The sequence below is a fragment of the Mirounga leonina genome, unplaced genomic scaffold (genome assembly GCF_011800145.1).
Source record: "Mirounga leonina isolate KUSES-001 unplaced genomic scaffold, KU_Mleo_1.0 Mir_154, whole genome shotgun sequence".
Lineage (NCBI taxonomy): Eukaryota > Metazoa > Chordata > Mammalia > Carnivora > Phocidae > Mirounga > Mirounga leonina.
In genome coordinates, this window is record NW_023270389.1 from 53,094,111 (window position 1) to 53,104,716 (window position 10,606).

Here is a 10,606-nt window from a genome sequence, read left to right on the forward strand (position 1 = left end):
AGTGTCATGCTGAAGGCCAGGTCAGAGCTGGACAGTGCCAGGCTCTCCTCTCAGGTCTGACTGATTTAAAAATCCATGTTCTTTCTAGTACATGATGCTGGCATTTTGTAAAAAAAAAAAAAAAGGTAGGTATTCCATTTAACAGATGGAAAGACTGAGGTACATAGAACCAGGGACTTCTTCAGTTTTGTAGTAAACCAACATTTTTGGTGCCAGGAAGAAACTCAAGTATTTTGGAGTAGAGTATAAGCTCACATCATGTGCCAGTGTAGGAAAACATCCTTTTGTATGATAACTTCATTTGATGCCAGCATGGAGTTTTCAGGGTTTAAAAATGATGAGGTGTGAGAAAACTGAGCTTGTTGTATTTACATTTTTTTAAAATGAAATTCTAGTAATGCAGCTGTTTTCCAGAGACTATTTCAGAATGAACATATTTTATACCCTAGAAATTGATGAAACTTTTTTTCCCAAACCATGCAGCCTAGCCTCCCTAGTTCCCCAACCCCAGCCTTATACATACATGATATCTACAGCATGATAGGGCTTGATCTTGAACTTTATTTCTTCTTATAATTTTATTATCTGAAAATAATTTGTAATGCTACACAGTACTGTACTACCTCATGCTTCAGAAAGGAACTTTTTTTCCCTCTGAACGTTCCTTGTGTTGATTTTTTTCATCCTCTCTGTCTGTGTTGGCTTCTAGCCCTCTGTTCCTTTCAGTGCATTTGGTCTTGTGCCAAATGAGAGTCATCACTTAGCCCAAAAGTATCATTTTCCAAAACACAGAATCAAAAGGAAAACCCCGCCTATTACACCCACTGCTAATTACCATACCACAAAACTGACTAGTTGCATCATTGGACCATCACTTGTGAATTTCTGCTTTCCAGAGCTCTTATTCTTGCAGAGAATGAGTTTGAGCCACATGGAAGATATGCCTTTAAGCCATTCAAGTCCTCAAGGGACACACAGATCATCCTGGAAGCAATGGTTCCTCTACTCAACAATAGTTACTTTGCTGTTGCTTTGCTCCTTCAGTACACTAATTCTTACTTTTCTTCCACTCAAGGTAAGGAGACAATAGTACCTAAAATTGCTGCTTTTCTTTTGTAAGTCTAGTTATTATCATTGTCACTCAGTATTGTTAGAGCTAGTTGGAAGAGACATGTGGGTACACATAATACAAAAAGAATTTCAATTTTGTCATGGCATATGGCTTTTGAGGCTTATCTAAATGTTTTGAAATGAAAGGTATTAGAAAATGCTAAATGTTAGCAGCATAACTGGGTTAGATAGAATCAATTAAATCAGATTGATAGATGCCTTGGAATATTTTCTCCCTTTCTGTAACTCTGTTAAACCCTCTTGGTGAAATAAAGGTATAAAACATATGCTTGCCTTCAAGGAATGGGATGCAAGCTATAGTCTTATTGAGGGAAAAGATATAAGAAGATAATGGAAGTCAGAATAAGGTAAGTGCCAGGTGGTTAGTGCATCTTTGTGAAAGGAAATGGCACTGAACTAGGAGTAAGATCTGGATTCTGGTTCTAGGTCTCCCTAGCTGTATGAATTTAAGAAAGACATTTAATCTTCCTGGTTCTCAGAAAGATTCTTCATCTGAAAAATGGCGGTAGGAGAATGGATTTGTTCATTACAGTGCCCCTTCTAGCTATAAAATATAGTGATTAATAATTTATCTAAGGGTAGTATAGAACATAAATGCTTTAGGAATTCAAAATAGGGGACAAGGACTTTGGGCTAGAGTGATCAAGGAAGGCTTCATGGAGGAAGGAGGTAGCACATTCCTATTTGGGAAGCCCCTGATGCTTATCAGGAATTTCCCATTGAGCTCCAATCCAAGTTGTGGGTCTAGTAAAGGAAATGGAAATATATGAGGTTCTTTTTAGAAGTTTTTCTGACTGTATTATATGTATCCACATGACAATGCTTTATTTAATTTAGGATTGAACCTATTTTGGGGTACATTTGAAGATTCCAAGCCTTGGAGAGAATAAAGTAGTATATGCTTATCTAAGAAAGGGCTATGATATAAAAGTAGCACCTGCGGAAATATTTTTCTAAGGGGATTGGCCAGTGAAAGCTCCAAAAATATTTTCTACTACTTAAGATATTTAAAAGCCATTGAGAAAAGATGCAGGAGGAAGTACATGGTAATTGCTGGTATTAATTTAGTTAGGGGAAGTGTAGCTTTGGCCACATCTCTACACACTAAACCATTAATCTATATTCCCTAACTGTACACAAGGATATGCAACAGAGACTTTTCTAATCACACCCCAACTCTCTCCAGGAATGTATCAAGCAGAAGTCTGAACTTTGTGGAGCAGTGAAGCTTTGAGCAGAAAGAAAAGAATTGTTAGGAATTCTGAGTGTTTCGATTTATGAAGAAAGGAAAGGGTGAGAATAGCAATAGCTTAACTTTGGAAGAATTTATCCCTCTAAAGCCACCTCAAGTTTTAGCCAGATTTCCCCGAAGAATGTAAGATATGTTATAGGTGTTATCCATTCCTACATATGACTGGGGAACCAATGCATAGAAGAGGCTGGAAATGTCCTTCTCAACAGAACACAGTGGCTCTTGCAAAGGGAAAGAGGAAGTCTAGTAATGCCAGAGGCACCTAGGATATCTCTTGCCAGAACTGAACTTGACCAATCCCACGTATTTGAGCTCTGATTCTCTCTCCTAGACAACATGCATCTTCTCAATGAAAGGTTCTGCCTCTAAAAAAATAGCCCAGAGTTTATTTCAAATTTGGGGAAATTTTAAAGGTTTTCAGGATATTGTCCTGATTGGATGTCATAAAGGCTGTTTCCTACAGGAAAAGCCAATGGCCTGGCTGACGCAATGCAACATTAACTCACTTTCCACTTGCCTGCTCTTCCCTTTCCTTATTGGCCACAAATAAGTATCTTAGGAAAGGAGGGCTGTGTGGCTAGCGGATGGTGAGTCATTATGAGGTGGCCGCTTCCACCTTCTCACAATACCCATGAAACTTGGAGGGTTTTGTTTTTGTTTTGTCTCCACTCTAGTTTTTATATACAAAATCCCACTTTCCAACTTCTCTAGGCCCTAATTCAAAAAAGCGTTAGGAAGATTGGCTCCTTCTAAACCAACAGAAATTTCCTTGGGAGAACACTTTTTTTTTGGTGCCCCCTCCCCCCATCTTTCAAAAGAGGTTCAACTGAAAGGATTGGCTATGAACCCAAGGAATTCCGTCTACTCCTCAGTGAAATTAACCTCACAGAAATTATCTCTCTAAAAAAACCAAAAAAACAAAAACAAATGTTCAGAAGAGTCCCCTGCTTCAGTGAAATGAAGGATGCCCTTCCAAAAGGGGAAGATGTGCTTGTACTTAAAAGCAGAATAGAGTCTATTTCCAAATGATGATCTGAGTAGGGTTGGTTTGGAGAAAGAATTATTGTTTTGGCCATTTGAACCCAAGCATTTAAATCTGGGCTTAAATTATAACAAGAGCAATTGCTCCTTCTAAGCAAAAATGAATTAAACTAAATGGAAAGTCCCATATGCTTCTTTATAAGATCAGCAGAATTATAAACAGAAACTGCTCCCACAGAGTAGTAAGGGTGAGACTTTTGAATCAGACAGACTGTTTGGACCTCAGCATAGCCTTTTATCAGCTGCATGACATTGGGCTAGTTACTTAATCCCTCTCAGGAGCACTTCCTCATCTGCAAATGAGCATGCTAGTTCTTATCCCATTGACCTGTAGTAAGGATTAATGAGACAGTCCAGTGCCTGACCCAGAGCAGGCTCTGAATAGATTGTAGTGATTAATATTTGCATCATTATTATTGACATCATAATGAGGATAAATTTAAAAAGACTTTTAACAAAACGGATATTCCTTGCTCATCTATTTCATTTCCTCAGCTAAAGACTATACCTTGCTGCCAAATAGATGATTTTTTCGATTAGACAGATTTTCATTTGTGGCAATAGAAAATGTCAGTGGTGGTTCTGTAGTTCTAAGTAGACATTAAAACAGCCCAAGTACAATATCCAGGATTTCTGTCTCTGGCAATTAATTTGTCTGTGGCGTTAGGTTTCTCCACACAGTCTATGCATGATAGTAGACACCACAGATGTTATCTGTGCCACATATTTTGGCACTCATTTATATTTAGATTGTTACCCAATTGCCTCATGTGTGTAAGCATGTCTTTCTAGAAAGATTATAAACTGCCTAAGAGGCAAGGACTATAAATTGTATGTTTCTCTTGCTTACAATGCTAGTTGGGAATATAGGTGATTAATGTTTTGTTCAGTTCATTATAATCAGCATCATTATCAAAACAGCTAATATTTAATGAGCAGAACCAGATCTGTCTGGGCAAAGCCCTTCTTAACAATTATGACATTTAAACCCATAAACACCCTCAGTGAGTTAGGTGCTATTATGTCTCCCATTTTATAAATGAGAAAATTAAAAATAAGGGAATCTATCACATGTCTATCATGGATCAAACTAAATTGAATGTCAGCATTTCTTCTAAGAAACCCCAAAAGGAGGATGAAATAATTACAAGAGCAAAAACAATTATAGGAATCCAAACTTTCTGATTGTACCTCCTTATTAACAAAATATTTTTGAGTACAATCCCACCATATATGCTAATTTATTATGTTAGATATAAGGGCTAATATTATGTATAATAAAAAGATACACAAAATGGAAACTTCGAAGGATGAACTGAATGACATGCTTCATATAGTTTATTCACAGTGCAAAACTGTTTTGCTTTTACTAAAATATTATATTTTACATGTTAATATAAGCATTTCTAATATAACCAAAATAATATTTTAGTAATTTGATAAATGTGTTTCTTTTATTTTCTTAACCTTAGTCTAACACTTTGTGATACAATAACTTGAAGGTTATAAGTTAACTTACTTTGATTCATGATTTTCACTGTCATAAACTGTATTTCTCCCCTCTCCTCTACTAGACTATTTTATTCCTTTGACTTCTGTTTAAATATGCAGTATCTTTTCCTCATTCTCTTTCTCACTTGAAAACCTTGCCTCTAAGTTCTATGAGAAAACAGAAGTAGGCAGGAACGAAGTTCCAAAGCTCCCTATCATATCTACCACTTACCTGCAATTTTGTTCACATAGACTGTTTCCCTCTTGTCACTGTGCATGAATTGTTCATGTACCTATCTAAGGCCACCTGTGACCCAGATTCTGTCCCCTCTTACTTACTCAAGGACACTGATTGCTCCAACAATGATCTCCTAGCTCTTACATTCTATTCCCCTTTACTGGAACATTCCCATCAAATGGCAACAGGTAACCATGTTGTCAGTTCTCTGATGTTAAAAGAAAACCAAAGACTAAGAAAAACAACAAAATCAAAACATTTCTTTGACCTCCCATCCCCCTCCAGGCTCCACTTAATTTTTCCATTTTCCCTTACAGGAAAATTCCCCCAATTTTTCTTTTCTCACTTAGCCTTGAATCCATTCTAATGAAGCTTCTGTCCTCATCATCCACATCATCCATCATCCATCATCATCCACATCACAGAAACTACTTTTGCCAAGAAACCCAATGACTACCATGTTGTTGAATCCATCAGTTAATTCCCTGTCCTCTTCTCACTTGATCCATCAGCAGCATTTAATACAGCTGATCACGTCTCCCTGAAATACTTTCATCTCTTCATTTCCAACATCACACTCTTTAGGTTTCCCTTCTGACTCCCTGGCCTTTCTTTCTTAGTCTCCTTTGGTGTTTCTTCCTCATTCCCTGGCCTCCAAATAGTGCAGTGTTCCAAATGCTCCTCTCTATCTATACTCACTGCCTTGACAATCTCACACAATCTCACGTCTTAAAATGTCACATCATCAGAACTCCTTAAATTCCATCCTCATACGTCCAACTGCCTGCCTGAAACTCGAGTCTACCTGGATATGTAATAAGTATCAATTATAAACTTGATATGTACAAAAGTGAACTCATGATTCTTTCCTCTCAATTTACTCCTCTTAAATCTTGCTCATTTCAGTGATTAACAATTTTATCTTTCCAATTACTGATGCCCAACATCTTGGAGTCATCTTTTGTCTTCTTATTTTCTCATCCCATATCCATGTCAGGATAGCCAGAACCTTGGTCAGAGGCACCATGCTTTCTTGCCTGGATGATTATAGTGATCTTTTGGCTGGTCTCACTGTTTTTGCACTGGCCTCTCTTTTCCTTATTCCTGTCATGGCAGCCAAAGAAATCCCATAAAAGAAAAATGTGCAATATATCTTTAAGTTCAAACAGTCTCTTAAGCCCTTTGCCTCAAGGAAACCAATGAACTTTACATGGTACAAAAATGTTTTTGGTGGTTATACCTTATTTTAGTACTAAGTATTTTAAAGCCTTTAGCATTTAAATACCAGTATTTATAGAATTAACCACACTGATGGCTTCTTGTAGCAAGTAAACTGTGGTATGTTGCAAGTTTGAAACTAGTCTCCCCATGGTATCTCAGTTACTGTAAACTGTGATTGTCTGAATATTAAATGAGGGTGGCTTTACCAGTCTGTATTGTGAATATTTCTATAGTTTAATATTATTAAAAATAAAAATAAACTTAACTAGAAATTCTATTATTTTCTTTTCATATGCCAATGGATCACCTTGTGTAGTGACTGGGGTGTGGAGACTACTGTTTATAGATAATTTCTATAGCCCAAGAGGAGAAGAGTCCAAGATCAAATAGTTGTCCTATTGGTAGAAGTCAGATGGATGGAATGAGACCTTAACTTTTGCCTAGAAGACCAAAAAAGGCGGTTAGGTAATGAAAGGGAAAGGAAAGAGCCAGGCCATCTACAAAGGAAAGTTGAAACAGGAAAGACAATTTGGAGGGAAGGATTTTCTAATATGGCTAAGGAATAGAAGTTTGCTTCAGGATCTGAAGCTCTAAATAAACCAATCAGGAAGGCTGTGACACTGTCATCCTCCTGACCAATTCCTCTTTTTCTTCCCCTACAGACTGCCAGTGAGCCCTGCATAGCTAAGTTTGGTGAGTAACCTGTCTTGCATACCTCCTTTTTACTTTTATTAGTATTTGATGCAAGAAGGAAGCCCATTTTTATTCATTTTCAACTATTATTTATAACTGCTTATCATGTGCCAAGCAGTTGTCTAGGAGCTGAGACTTCAGAGGTAAACCAGACAGACAAGTCCATCCTCAATGAAGCTTACATTCAAGGTCACATCTCTGGGCAGGAATTCACATCACTTTTACAGGGCCAGGAACCTGAAATCTGGGAATCCACCTTTAATTTTGTGTTTAAATAAGCGCACGTTTCAAATTTCTACAACCTTTCCCTCTGACAAACTCAAAGTTCTTCTCAAGTTCCTATATTGCTGGTGCTCAGTAGAGTGTGTGTAGGGTGACATTTTTGTTTCCAAATATATAAAAAAGGAATGAAAGCCAGGGAAATGGCTACTTCCTTTGTGCCTCTCCCATCCTCTCAGCTTCTCAGAGTGAGTGACCTGGTATTTACTAAGAAAACACATTAAAGGGGTGCTTTGGTGGCTCAGTTGGTTAAGAGACTGCTTTCGACTCTGGTCATGGTCCAGGGAACTGGGATTGAGCCCTGCTTCAGGCTCCCTGCTTGGCGGGAAGCCTGCTTCTCCCTCTCCCATTCCCCCTGCTTGTGTTCCCTCTTTTGCTGTCTCTGTCTCTCTCTGTCAGTTAAATAAATAAAAATCTTAAAAAAAAAAAAAACACATTAAAGTTTACAGGTTCACTGAGACTTAAGGTACTTCTTAGAATACATACAAAATTGAAAATAAATACATTTGGATTGTTTACATATTTTAGACCACACACACACATTTTTCAGCTGAGAGCAGAACATTTCTAAAGTTAACTGCAATCCCTGTTTTCCTATACAGTTTGAAATGCTGGGCTTCCCTGGCTTGTGGGAATTAGGGAATCTCTTTTTACTATTTGTCTCTGCCTTTGTAATTTGTTTTTGTTTTTCTAGTAAATGGAGTGGAAATCATGATATGTTTGAAATTCCCTCTTGAGGTGATAAAATGTTGAGAACCTCAAGTGCTGCTAAGTGGCCTCAAGTCTCTAAGTGGCTCCTATTACAGAATAAGAGAACCAGTGACACTTTTTCCTGTGACTTGCCTATTTTCTATTACGTATCACATGTAAAGCAGGAAGAAATTTACTGGGCTTTGGGCTCACTGGAGATACAGAGAGACTTTGCTTCTTGCTCTAATGATCTCTCCATCCTTCCTCAGAATCTACCCTCTCAGCCTTATAATCAATCATTTATATATAAATAACAATTTAAGTCAACATGTGATCTCTTCTGGGTTGCTTTTTTATCAAGGTTTCTTTCTAATTATGAGATAAAGGCTTTGCCCTCATAAAAAAATTACAGAGAATTAGAGAACAGACCAAATAAGTATTTTTGAATGATCAAGACACTCCCTGGGGCTCTGAAATCACACACTATGCAAAAGCATTTAACATTAGGAAAATATGTAAATTCCACATATTCCTATGAAAATAAGTGACCAAGTCTTAACTCTTTCTCCATCCCCTGTGACAGTTTTAAACTAGGGATACTTATATTTAAGCATTTAAAAATTTAAATTTTTATATTTAAAAGTTTAAATAACTTCCATTTATAAACTCATGAATTTACCAGGATATCCCAAGTAGATCTTGGGTATATACCTAAAAACTAAAGAGAAGAGCCATAATTTAAACATAATGCACCTAATTCAGGAACAGGGATGTATCATTCAATCAATAAATATTTACTGAGCACACACTAGGTTCCAGGAACTCTTTTAGGTGCTGAAGATATAGCAATGAACAAAATAGAGAAACACTTGTCCTGAAAGATGTTATATTCAAGTGAGTAATGAGCAACTTAATTTATAATATGCTAGATGGTGACACACCTTCTATGAAAAAAACTAAAGCAGGATAAAGGGAGAGAGAGGCAGGAGAGCACTATTTTATGTAGACTGATGAGGAAGGTCTCATTGATAAAATGATACACAGTAAACAGTATTTACATAGAAAAGCATGAATATGCATCCTGGACTGCCACCTTTGGTTATCACAATCCTAGTGTGTGATTCCTCTCTCCCTTCCTCCTTTAGTTCCTTTCACAAATATTGATTGACAGGAGATGCAATGCCACCTAAAACTTAACCCATTTTTCTATTCCAAATCCATTTCTTTAGAGCTCCCCAAGCAAGAGATGCACTTAGGATTTGTAATTTCTCTAAAACAAGGAATAGATACTTAAAATATTAAAATTGTTTTTGGGGAGAACTAATACAGACTAGGTAAAGAAACAACTTGTAAGTGGGAAAGAACTATAATCAGGAAGGGAATTAAATAAATAACTATGCTTTCTTTTTTTTTCTCTTTTGTAAATTCCTTACAGGACCATTCCCTTTAAAATGGCAAATGACATGTCCCAAGCTTCCTTGTGTGAATAAGACAGCTGACGAGAAACTGGAGATACTTCAGAATGGCTTGTACCTAATTTATGGCCAAGTGGCTCCCAATACAACCTACAAGGAACCAGCTCCTTTTGAGGTGCGGCTATGTAAAAATGAAGACATCATACAAGCGCTAACAAAGAACTCTAAAATTCAAAATGTAGGAGGGACTTATGAATTGCATGCTGGAGATATACTAGAGTTGATATACAACTCTGAACATCAGGTTCTAAAAAATAATACATACTGGGGGATCTTATTGCTAGCAAATCCCCAATATAACTCCTAGAGACTCAATTTGGCCTCCTTATCATCTTTAGCACATGCAGAAATGCTGGTGAGTGTGTTGGAGGAGGCAGATTTTCAACACCCACAGTTTGTCTGAGTATACAAATCAACACATACAGAACTCCTCTGCATGTGAGTTTTCATCTCTCAAGCTTATCCGAAAGAGACTCAGAGGACAGGCCAGAGACATTTGATTACCTCTGACATTGGGTCAGCAAAGATGCTTTACTAATCCATGATAAGTGACTGTGGGTGGCTCAAGGACAGAGCTTCTCAAAGAGTCTGTGTCTAGTTCTTGAATCCTTGGATGGGGAAAAATTGTCTTATTGCCCTGGGAGCCTTACCTGGTATGCAAGAAACGATTCAGGGTGGTGGCCTGGCCTTGTTCTCATATTCCTGGGCTGCTTCACTTTATTCTTCCCATACTCCTGTCTTTTGAGGCCCTCCTATTAAAGGTAGCCAGACTGGGAGGGTGGCCACAGATATGCCAACAACACCCCACTTTAGATGTGATGATGTTAAGAACACAGAGAATACTCAGAATTATTGGGGCAGAGGCACAGATGGCATAGAATGGAATGCACTTTACTTGGGAAATTCCCTTGATTTCATCACATTCAGGATGCAGAATGCTTTGTAAAACCATTTGGTCAAAGGACTCATTCTGAACGTTGACACTGGGCTCATGAGAAGTTGTTGATGTGTGTCTAAATATTGTCAGTAGTAAAGAAAGTAATCATTAGTAATCATAAAATTAAACCCTAGAAATTGGTATCACCAGTACTGTAT

At 37.5% G+C, this 10,606-nt stretch overlaps 1 protein-coding gene across 1 annotated transcript; it reads left to right on the forward strand.

Moving 5' to 3' along the window:
• The first annotated feature begins 312 nt into the window (after positions 1-312).
• TNFSF18 (TNF superfamily member 18) lies at positions 313-9,897 on the forward strand. Its single transcript, XM_035010869.1, is given in 5 exon segments — positions 313-342; positions 856-906; positions 908-1,075; positions 7,037-7,067; positions 9,472-9,897. Coding segments are annotated over 5 exon segments (627 nt in total). The 3' UTR covers positions 9,819-9,897.
• The last annotated feature ends 709 nt before the right edge of the window (positions 9,898-10,606 follow it).